The sequence below is a fragment of the Nerophis lumbriciformis genome, linkage group LG01, assembly GCF_033978685.3.
Source record: "Nerophis lumbriciformis linkage group LG01, RoL_Nlum_v2.1, whole genome shotgun sequence".
NCBI classification, from domain to species: Eukaryota; Metazoa; Chordata; class Actinopteri; order Syngnathiformes; family Syngnathidae; genus Nerophis; species Nerophis lumbriciformis.
Genome location: NC_084548.2, coordinates 10,337,142 through 10,349,550, shown reverse-complemented (window position 1 = coordinate 10,349,550; position 12,409 = coordinate 10,337,142). Strand labels below are relative to the sequence as shown.

The 12,409-nt window shown below is 35.6% G+C and overlaps 1 protein-coding gene across 2 annotated transcripts in view; it reads right to left on the bottom strand.

The window, feature by feature from the left end:
* nphp4 (nephronophthisis 4) overlaps positions 1 to 12,409 on the bottom strand; it is a 462,240-nt gene that overhangs the window by 322,345 nt on the left and 127,486 nt on the right. For both annotated transcript variants that reach the window (XM_061974673.1, XM_061974681.1), the window contains exon 6: positions 11,137 to 11,273. In XM_061974673.1, coding sequence (XP_061830657.1) covers positions 11,137 to 11,273 — 137 coding nt within the window. The remainder of the gene's footprint in view (positions 1 to 11,136; positions 11,274 to 12,409) is intronic.

Sequence of the window (12,409 nt, the reverse complement as noted above, 5' to 3'; positions counted from 1 at the left end):
ACTGCGCTAACATATAAACACAGAATATGAAGCAACGGTCATTTCTGAGACATGTCACAGGGGTAGGACCAAATCAGCTTTGCTTCTTCCTATTCATTTTCAGCCCTGTTAAAATGCGATGTTCTTGATTGCACCTTCGCTAAGCATGGTCAAACCATTATCATGACCATGTGACGTGTGCTCGAGGAGATAAGAGTAGAAATAAGCGGTGACAGTGTGATCGTTTCTCCACTAAAAATAGAAATGCTTAAATGGAGATTACGAGAGAGGGCTGTATACGCCAGACGAGCAGGCAGCGTAAAAGATTTGTCTCATGCTGCACTGTACATTTCTCCACCCTATTTCTCTTTTGACGCTCAATTTCAGCACACTGGCACGGCGCCACCAACACACACATTTAGGCACAAACTCACACAGCCAAAAAAAAAAAAGAGTTGGCGGGTGAGGCGTCAGCATCACTTCAAAGACAGCTTGATGACAATCCAGCTGGAGTCACACTTCTAAAGGTCACACACACACACACACACACACACACACACACACACACACACACACACACACACACACACACACACACACGCACGCACGCATGCGCACACACACGTTCTCTTTCTCTATCTGCAAGTATTTGTCTCTCACACTTGCACAGTCATCCACGCTTTAATTAAAAGCTGTAATTGACTTGATTCCTGTGCCTATTAACACCTTTCAAAGATGCGAGAATGTCGTCACAGTGCTCGGACTTTTTTTTAAGAGTCTGAAGAAGCTCCAAACTAATCTACACAGGGCACGCTGTTTGTGAAGTTCGCAAATAAAGAGGCAGGGAAATAAACGTATTCATGCCAGGGTGTCAATTAGCTCACAGTGAAGATGACAGATACATACCTGCCAACTTTTGAAATCAGAAAAACCTAGTAGCCAGGGTCCAGCAAAATGATTATTAGCATTCAGACAGGTTAAAATGTTGCTAAAACCATCACTTTTCTATCAGTCACAGTGACTTTTCAAAACAAAAATATGACAGCAAAAATCATATGGGTTGATTGACATGTTTATTCTGTAAGCTAACTTCAATAGTTTGAAATTATTTTGACAGTTAATGCCAGTTATCCTGTCAACCTTTCACAAGACTTCAATTTGTTAATTGAAAGTATAAACAGTATAAACACTTTTTACAGTAAACAAATGGTAAAACAGTACTAAACAATTCCATTAAAAAAAAAATTGGTGTCATTATTAACTTTCTGTCCAAGCTTGTATAATCTACTGCCTTGTTCAATTGTAAAAAATATTCTGTGCCTAAAATTCACATTTCTATCACAATTATCATACTGTAAACATGGTAAGCTAACTTCATTAAAATTAATAGTCCTGTCAATAGCATGGAATTACAATTCAAATGTAGTTTTTTTGTAAGCCTTTCAAAAGAATTCAAAATATGAAAAATTAATGAAAATTAATTTAAGCCATCAGACACTTGAAAAGTGGCACATCACATCTCTAATGTAATCATTTTAACTTTTCAACAGAAATAGCACTGCAAAAATATTAAGGACATACTTCTGTATTTTGGTAGTTATGCTGTCAACATTTAACAAGATTTCTTCAACTTGGACTTGAAAGCATAAATAGTATAAACACTTTTAACAGTATAACAGTACTAAACAATTCCAATAGATAACATTGGTGTCATTACCTTTTTGTGGCTAAAATCCAAATTTATTCTATCAGATTGATCATACTGCAAAAATGAAATGGTAACTTTATGATAAGTTTACTTCATTAAAATGTAATTCAATAGCATCATTAGCATGGAACTACAATTCAATTGCAGTTTTCTGTAAGCCTTTCAAAAGAATTGAAGAAGAATGAATGAAAATTAATTTTTTGTGATCAGCCAGTGCGATTGGAAGCCAGTGCGATTGGAAGTCCATGCTCAATTATTGCCTCCGTAAATAAAACTTCGGCATTTATCACATCCAAAGAATCTGTTTGGGCGACGAAAAACGTTGAAAGTTTTCCACTTGTATCGCTAGCAACGGCATTAGACTTGTGTTTCTTTGTCCCAACGTGGTCTTTTACATCGCTAATTCCTCCGTGTCTGATCGAAAAATCTTGTCTGCACAAGGTGCAATTCGCGTAGTTTTCACCCTTTTTGGAACGGATAATTATTCCCGGATAGGCTTTTGAATATTCTTCACGGAATGACTGCAGTTTTCTTTTCGGTTTAAGACTCGTTTGCGATTTTTCTCCGGCTGATTCCATGATCGTTCGCTCGTTTGGAAACAATGGCAACTGGTGCCTCGTGCTTGGCAGCGGTGCTATAAATAGCCTCGCGCATGGCATTCGGAATGGCTCGATAGGAAGTTACGGGAAGCAGTGTCGATTGTCATTGTTGTTACGCGATTTCGTGAATAAAACTTTAAAAAAAAAAAAAATTTTTAATGAATGAAAAACCGTATTTTTTATCACTGCAACCGTAACCCGGAATAGGTTGATGAAAACCGTACTAATTACGGGAAAACCGGAGTAGTTGGTAGGTATGCAGATATAGATATATACTTCGGTTGGTTATAAGATCTTGGTTTGGTTAATTTTCGAAAGAGTAAGAAAACAAAAATTGCTAAGCTTTTGTGTGATGCAAAGTGGAAAAGTGCTCTGTGGTCTGACGAGTCAACATTTCAAATTGTTTTTGGAAATTGCAGGACGTTTTCCAAAGAGGAAAAGAACCATCCAGACGGTTATCGACGCAAAGTTGAAAAGCCAGCATCTGTGATGGTATGGGGGTGTATTAGACATCGGTAACTTACACATCTGTGAAGGTGCCATTAATGCTGAAAGGTACATACAGGTTTTGGAGCAACATATGTTGCCATCCAAGCAACATTATCATGGACGCCCCTGCTTATTTCAGCAAGACAATGCCAAGCCACATTCTGCACGTGTTACAACAGCTTGGTAGTAAAATAGTGCGGGTACTAGACTGGCCTGTTTGTGGTCCAGACCTGTCTCCCATTGAAAATGTGTGGCGCATTATGAAGCCTAAAATACTACAACGGAGACCCCCGGACTGTTGAACAACTTAGGCTGTACATCAAGCAAGAATGGGAAATAATTACACCTGAAAAGCTTAAAAAATGTGTCTCCTCAGTTCCCATACATTTACTGGGTGTTGTTAAAAGGAAAGGCCATGTAACACAGTGGTAAAAATGCCCCTGTGCCAACTTTTTTGCAATGTGTTGCTGCCATTAAATTCTAAGTTAATGATTAGTTCCAAAAACATTTTTTACGTCTCTCAGTTCGAACATTAACATTACACCGACTGTAATGTGCAGGGGTCCCCAAACTTTTTGACTCCGGGGCCGCATTGGGGTAAAACAATTTGGCTGGGGGCCGCGCTATCTATCTATCTATCTATCTATCTATATATATATATATATATATATATATATATATATATATATATATATGTGTGTGCGTGTGTATATATGTATATGTAAATGTGTATATGTGTATATATATGTATATGTGTATGTATATGTATATATATGTATATATATATATATGTATGTGTATACATGTGTATATATGTATGTGTCTATATGTATATATGTATATATATGTATATATATATATATATATATATATATATATATATATATAGAAATACATGTGTGTGTTTGTGTGTATATATGTATATGTAAATGTGTATATGTGTGTATATATGTATATGTGTATGTATATGTATATGTGTATATATGTATATATATATGTATATGTGTATACATGTGTATATATGTATATGTGTCTATATGTATATATGTGTATATATATATATATATATATATATATATATATATATATATATATATATATATATACATATATATATATATATATATATACACAGTATATATATATGTATTCATACATATATATTCCTCGCGCACTAATTGACTTAAAGAGCGCACTTGCTGCATGTCACGTTATGGATGGTAAAATGCATTTTTAGACAATATGATTTTCCTGAGTGGCTAGGAGACAGTAGAAAATGGACTAGTAAGAACAAATTTAAAAAAATAATAATAATACAAAAAAATAAAATAACAAAATAAAAAATATATATATTTTTTTTTTTTTTACTTAGGACTTCCCGCGGGCCGGATTTTGGACGCTGGGGGGCTGTATCCGGCCCGCGGGCCGTAGTTTGGGGACCCCTGGTAATGTGCATGTAAATGTCTACATACAGAGTACAGGGAGTGAACATATGTGTAAGTAATTGATATGATGTGGAAAAGGGTTAGGATTAAATAAGCATTGCTTCTTCCTACTCCTTTTTGGACATGTTGTAAAGAAAATGTAAATATGTGATGCATCATTTTGAAATATGTGTTCAAATAAATCCAATTAGAATCTGAATCTCTCACTTACTGCGTACCGTATGGTGACGGTTTGACCCTTTCAATTTTAGTATAGAAAATCAACGTTTTCCTGTTTGGATTGAGATAATTGGGACAATAAAAACAAAGAAAAATATACAATGCAAATGTGGCCACGAGTGGCAATGACTGAAATAATGACATTATCTGAGCAATCATCTTATTTATGAATTGCTGTAAGACAATACCATGATGTGGTATCAACATGATGTATGGTTTTTAGTCCAATTGTGTATTGTCAGGTATTTTAGAATTCTTTGGGCGGAGAAAAGCAAAGCCGAAGCAATCTTTGATTAAATCCGTTGAGTGACGCAGAGAGCGGCAAATATGAGCGAAAGAATGATAACCTGAATTATATATTTGGACACAAAATATTATTAGTGTGCAGGCTTCTGTCCCTGTGTTGCCACAATAATAGCAAGCCCACTTTTGCACGTCAAATATGATTAAGCGTCCGGTTTCTACAGACTCCCAACAAAAAGGAGAGAATGCATTGCTGTATGTCACATTTCATTGGGAAGTAATGTGCCATGGCAGCTGTAAAGAAAAAAGGAAGGGGATTTTGTTTGCAGGTTGCATAAACAAAGAGTTAGATAAAGGAAAACGTCAGGACCGGGGAAATAATCTTGGCAGGGTGCATCAAGGCTATCGCGGCCATCTTTAATTTGAAGAATTTGCCTCAGGATCTGTTTATATGTGCGCTTACAGTATAGTATCACTTTCATGGTGTATTTGTGGATTTTGAAGTATGTAAACCAATACAATAAAACTAGATTTTCATTAGTGGGAGGGTTGGTTATTTGTTTGTGTACTAATTATGTCCACAATCATTTATATAATACCTGGACTGATAACATTTAAAATACAGTATACCGTATTTCCTTGAATTGCCGCCGGGTATATAGTATGCGCATGCCTAGAATTACCGCCGGGTCAAACTCGTTTCGCAAAATATTATTTTTATTAGCACATGTCTAGAATTTCCGCCGGGTCAAACTCGTTTTGCAAAATAATTAACATATGCCTAGAATTTCCGCCGGGTCAAACTCGTCACGTCACGAGTGACACTTCACCCTGCCATCATTTTCAAAATGGAGGAGGCTGATTTCAATCATTTGAAATCGCATAAAGGGAAGAAGATTAAGAGCTATTCAGTAGGATTTAAGGTCCAAGCTAGGGATGTCCCGATCCAGGTTTTTGCACTTCCGATCCGATACCGATATTGTTTTTGCACTTCCGATCCGATACCGATACTGACCGATACCGATACTGACAGGTAATGGCCTATCCGAGCATGTATTAAAGTTTAAAGTTATTTAGCCTACTTAGTTGTCAGAATCATGTTGAAAAGGGTTTTAGTACTCTTGATAACAACTAGCCAGCTGAATTAGGGGAGTTTGAATAATACACAATGGTTGGTAACAAGAAACTGACCTGTTTATTCAAGGATAAACACAAAATAGACAAAATTATACATGACAAACAGAAATGGCATCATTGAACTAGGGCTGGGCGATATGGCCTTTTTTTAATATTGCGATATTTTAAAGCCATATTGCGATACACGATATATATCTCGATATTTTGCCTTAGCCTTGAATGAACACTTGATGCATATAATCACAGCAGTATGATGATTCTATGTGTTTTGATTGATTGATTGAGACTTTTATTAGTAGGTTGCACAGTGAAGTACATATTCCGTACAATTGACCACTAAATGGTAACACCCCAATAAGTTTTTCAACTTGTTTAAGTCGGGGTCCACTTAAATTGATTCATGATACAGATATATACTATCAGATATATACTATCATCATAATACAGTCATCACACAAGATAATCACATTGAATTATTTATATTATTTATAATCCAGGGTGTGGAGGGGGGCGCCGGATGTAAGTGTCAAAAAGACAGCCAAAAGAGTTTGATATGAGAATAAATCTAAAGTTAAAATATAGGGTAGAAATGCACCCATTTGCAGGAAATGTAGTCTTGATTTTCAAAATTTTCTTTCAAGGTTTGCATGTCTACATTAAAACATTCTTCTTCATACTGCATTAATATATGCTACTTTTAAACTTTCATGCAGAGAAGGAAATCACAACTAAAAAAATCACAAATTTTTTCATATGGTGTTGATGTGGAAATTTTTGCCTCGGCATTTTGATGGTGTGGACGTGTGGCATCGAATGGAGATAAGCGTCTCGACAGACGTCACAATATTTGAACAATGATGACGAAAACTGTGTCCTCTGTCGTGTCCGTGTGTCAAAAATTGTTATGCGCTTATTTTTTTATTAGATTTTGTGCGTGGCATAGATTTGCTATGCTTAGAGGACGCTTAAACAGTGCGCAATTGCACAAGCGAGCACCTCAGAGGGAGCGTTGCTCGCACGGCTGCGCTAGCACCACAGCTAACGTTAGCCATGCTGCTACCTCTCTGCTCAGGGAGGACGTATACGTATGTGACGTATGACGTGACAGTATGTGACGTGTGTAAGAAGGTGCGCTCGCTGTCTGTGAGAGGGAGACACAGGAAAGAGTGAGAAGAGCCTGTCGTGTAATGCCAGCAGCTAAAAGCAACTGCATGAGAATTCACAGATGTGTGAATGTGTTGAAGGTGTGCTGGAAAATGCGAAACGGAAATTACGGAGCAGCAGAAAAGTGGAATGTATTATTTAAATCGGTGCGTTGGAAAACACGGACCGGAGTTTTTTTTAAACTGGATCTGGATCGGCATTTTCCCATGCCTTGCCGATACGCAATTTTTGGCAAATATCGGCAGCCGATCCAATCCAAATATCGGATCGGGACATCCCTAGTCCAAGCTATTCAATATGCTAAAAAGAACAGTAAGCAGCTATGTTTTATTAATATACCGTAGCTGCGTGTGTCAAATATGAGTCATTAAATGACTCCCGCCTCCTGGTGGTAGAGGGCGCTAGTGATCCTTATTGCGACTACTCGGCTGCAGAAGAAGTGACAACAAGCAGCAACAGTGAGCAGCGATCGTTTATTTTTTCCTCTCGCTTGCACTTTTAACATGGAGGATTACATATCTAAAATAAAACAGTTTTCTAAACTGGACTTTCAATCGAAGCAGGAGGTAATAATTAAAGGAAGATCTCCATCGAGGCTTAGAGACTTTTAAAACTGAAGAAAGATAAGGAAGACTTCTATAAACAAGTTATCGATGCTTTTGGTCAGAAGGAGCTGCGCATGGACTTCATTTATAAGTAAAGGTAAGACCATAATAAAGTTTTTTTTATTAAATGTGCTTTTCATGATGGTATCCTTACATCACACTCAAATGTATAAGTGCAGGCCTAAATTTACCACATGCCTTTGGTAAGCGCCGGAGTGAGAAGAGGTTTTATAATAATTAGCGCATGCTTGCATTTACCGCATGCCTTTGGTAAGAGCCGGAGTGAGAAGAGGTTTTAAATTAATTATCGCCCCGGCGGCAATTCAAGGAAATACGGTATAGTATATACAGGACCCAAAAAGAAGACAATCCTAAATATACTGTAAGATGATCTGTCAGTAAAAATAATTGTCTTTTTATACAACTTTGTAATACAGAATCAAAAGACAAAGTGAAACAAATTTGATTGCAAATGTCATATATATATATATATATATATATATATATATATATATATATATATATATATATATATATATATATACATACACAGTTGTGCTCATAAGTTTATATACCCGAGGAGAATTTATGATTTCTTGGCCATTCTTCAGAGAATATGAATGATAACACAAAAGCCTTTCTTCCACTAATGGTTAATTGTCCGGTGAAGCTATGTATTGGTCAGGTGATTGAGATGGCCACTCCAGAACCTTCACTTTGTTCTGCTGTAGCCAATGACAGGTTGACTTGGCCTTGTGAGTTGGATCATCGTCATGTTGGAATGTCCAAAAACGTCCCTTGCGCAGCTTCCAGGCTGATGAGTGCAAATATTTATCCAGTATTTGCTAATAACATGCTGCATTAATAACATGCATTTCCTTTGCCTTTGTAGCTCACACATCCACAAAACATCAGTGATCCACCTCCGTGTTTCACGGTAGGAACGGTGTTCCTTTCATCATAGGCCTTGAACACTCCTCTCCAAATGTAGGGTTCATGGTTGTGGCCAAAAAGTAACATTTTGGTCTCATCACTCCAAATTACTTTGTTCCAGAAGTTTTGAGGTTTGTCTCTGTGCTGTTTGGCGTAATGTAAGCGGGATATTTTGTGACATGAAATGGCTTTCTTCGACCATGCAGCCCACTTTTCTTCAAATGCCTTCATTGTGCATCTTGAAACAGCCACACCACATTTTTTTTGTGAGTCCTGTCCTACATTAGCTGAAGTTATTTGTGGATTTTTCTTTGCATCGCGAACAATTTTCCTGGCAGTTGTTGCTGAAATTTTTGCTGGTGTACCTGACCGTGGTTTGGTTTCAACAGAATCCCTCATTTTCCACTTTTTAATCAGCGTTTGAACACTGCTGATAGGCCTTCTCAACTCCTTGGATACATTTTTATACCCCTTTCCTATTTTATGCAGTTCAATTACCTTTTCTCGCAGATCTTGGAAAAATTATTTCGCTTTCCCCATGACTCAGAATCCAGAAACGTCTGTGCAGCACTGGATGTAAGATGCAATGGTCTGTCAGAAGCCCAGCAACTCACTGACCTCAAATACACACATACTAATTACAAACAAACAGGTCACAGGTGAGTAGGGGAACCTTGATTAGCCATTCAAACCTGTTTGTGTCAACCTTTGAGCATGATATCAGGTCAAAGTCACTAGGGTATGTAAACTTTTGATTAGGGTCATTTGGGTACATTTTTGCGTCATTTAGTTTTAAAAAGAGTAAACACAGTTGTTTGCCAATAAATAGCTTCACCCAACAATTAACCATGAGTGGAAGAAAGGCTTTTGTGTTATCATTCATATTCTCTGAAGAATGGCCAAGAAATCATAAATTCTCCCAGGGTATGTAAACTATATATATAAATATATATATATATATATATATATATATATATATATATATATATATATATATATATATATATATATATATATATATATATATATATATATATATAATGTATACATGTGTGTATATACTGTATATATATATATATATATAATGTATACATGTGTGTATACACTGTGTATATATATATATATATATATATATATATATATATATACACACACACATGTATACATTATATATATATATATATATGTATATATATATGTATATATATATATATATAATGTATACATGTGTGTATATACTGTATATATATATACTGTATATATATATATATAATGTATACATGTGTGTATACACTGTAATATATATATATATATATATATATATATATACACACACATGTATACATTTTATATATATATATATATATATATACATACATACATATATAAAAACGTATTCGGGTGTTACCATTTAGTGGTCAATTGTACGGAATATGTACTGTACTGTGCAATCTACTAATAAAAGTCTCAATCAATCAATCAATCAATCAATCAATGTGTATATATTTTACTGATCACTATTATCTTCCTGTTCTTTGCTAACTTTAAGCCATTTTTTTCTATCTCTCTATGTTACTGATGTGTGTAATGACAAAGGAAAAAGTTTAGACTGGCTTGGAAAAAACTCATTTGGCCCCATTGGCCAGTTATTAAGTATGTATCTCTTGAACATGAATATAAGACGACCCACATATTGTAATCAGTAATAATACAATTTTAAAACATTACAAAATATATATATATATATATATATATATGTATATATATATATATACATATATATATATATATATTTTTTTTATTTTTTTTTTATTTTTTTTATGAAAGCCAAAAATACAACAAAATTGTGACGTAATTAATAATATACGTTTATGACAGTGTTAAAATAAGTTTGAATTTTTATTAATGTGTATACATAATGTGTATTTATTTAATTCTATGTATTTTTACTTTGTCCAGGGACTACAGATGTGAACTAGCCTACTAATTCTAGTGAAAATATATTTGTATCTTATATACATTTGTATATTGATTTGCACTGTACCTTCAAAAAAAGTATAAGGTTTGTTTAATTTTTTATATTATTTAGAATGCACACATGTTAAAAGTGTAATTACATTGTTGTGTTAATCAGAATAAAAAATAATGATGGCAAGCAAAAACATTTCAACTCTTTTCGCCAAAATGCGCATTGAGGCTATAAAGAGTGTTTTATCCAAATATTCCATTAATCAAACAATCTAATCGATAGATTACTCAATGACTGAAATAATCGATAGCTGCAAACTGAAACTGAAAATATGTGATGTACCATTTTGTAATTGTATGCTTGTTCAAAATGAATTAAAACTATAATGTGCAAACTGTGCATTTAATACTACCATGAATTGAACATTAGAAACTCCTATTCAACATTCTCAGAAGCTTATATCTATTCTAAACTGTTTTCATTGTGCATAAGTAGGATGTTATTATATTGTTATCTTTCTTACAGAAAAAATTGGTGACATTAGGTGACCCTTACAGAAGAAGTGAAACAAATGTTCATAACGCCCATGTTGGCATGTGAAAGGCGGATAAAGACGGTGGCGTGTGATGGAAGAGCAGCGTGTTACCGTGTTCTGGCAGTCGGCATTGATCAGCTCCAGCAGCTGATTCTCAAAGGCCTCGAGGGACGGCTGGAGGCAGACTGTCAGTCTGTGCAGGGTGAAGGGCAGCATATTGAGCAGCACAGGTTTCAACAGAGCATCGCCTGTTGAGAGTGGAAAAAACTCGGTATCAGAGCATGTTCACGCCGTTTGCATCGATGGGATTTCCTTCTACGGCTTGGAGAGCACTCCAGCTTCAGGCACTTGCCCTCTTCACCTCACTTCCAATTCTGATATAGTCGATCCTATTTGGATTTTGTGGCCTTCCACGCACAAAAAATGCAAACGTTTACGCCTATAAATATTAATCGGATACTCCGCGCTTTTTTGCTGTCCTCAAAGTAAGTCAAATAGACATGAGGTGATTTGGTGTAACAGTCATGCCACTACAAGTTATGTGTGAGCTACCTGCGAAAAGTAAGCCTGAAACGTCTTAATAGTCGCTTTTGTGAATGTTTGCTGGCATACTTGCCAACCCTCCCGGATTTTCCGGGAGACTCCCGAAATTCAGCGCCTCTCCCGAAAACCTCCCGGGACAAATTTTCTCCCGAAAATCTGCCGAAATTCAGGCGGAGCTGGAGGCCACGCCCCCTCCAGGTTTATTGTTAGGCAGTTTCATTAACCTCCTCCCAGCACGGCAACAACACACAACAACAGCAGTCACGTTTTTGTCTACCGTAAAGCAGTTTGTCTGCTGTAAACAGCAATGTTGTGACACTCTTAAACAGGACAATACTACCATCTACTGTACATGCATATGTGATATTAACATCTAGGGCTTTTAGAGAGTGCAGTGCACAACTACGCACACAACAAGGAGACGAAGCAGAATGCATCATCAGAGAGGGTGTTCAGCATGGTTAGAAAAATAGTGACAGAGAATAGAACAAGAATGGACAATTCAACCCTTAACTCAACAATGAGTAGATGAGTGTTATGTGTGTGTATATGTGTAAATAAATGAACACTGAAATTCAAGTACTTCTTTTATATATGTATATGTATATATATATATATATATATATATATATATATATATATATATATATATATATATATATATATATAATAAAATAAATATATATATATATATATATATATATATATATATATATATATATATATCAATCAATCAATCAATCTTTATTTATATAGCCCTAAATCACAAGTGTCTCAAAGGGCTGCACAAGCCACAACGACATCCTCGGTACAAAGCCCACATACGGGCAAGGAAAACTCA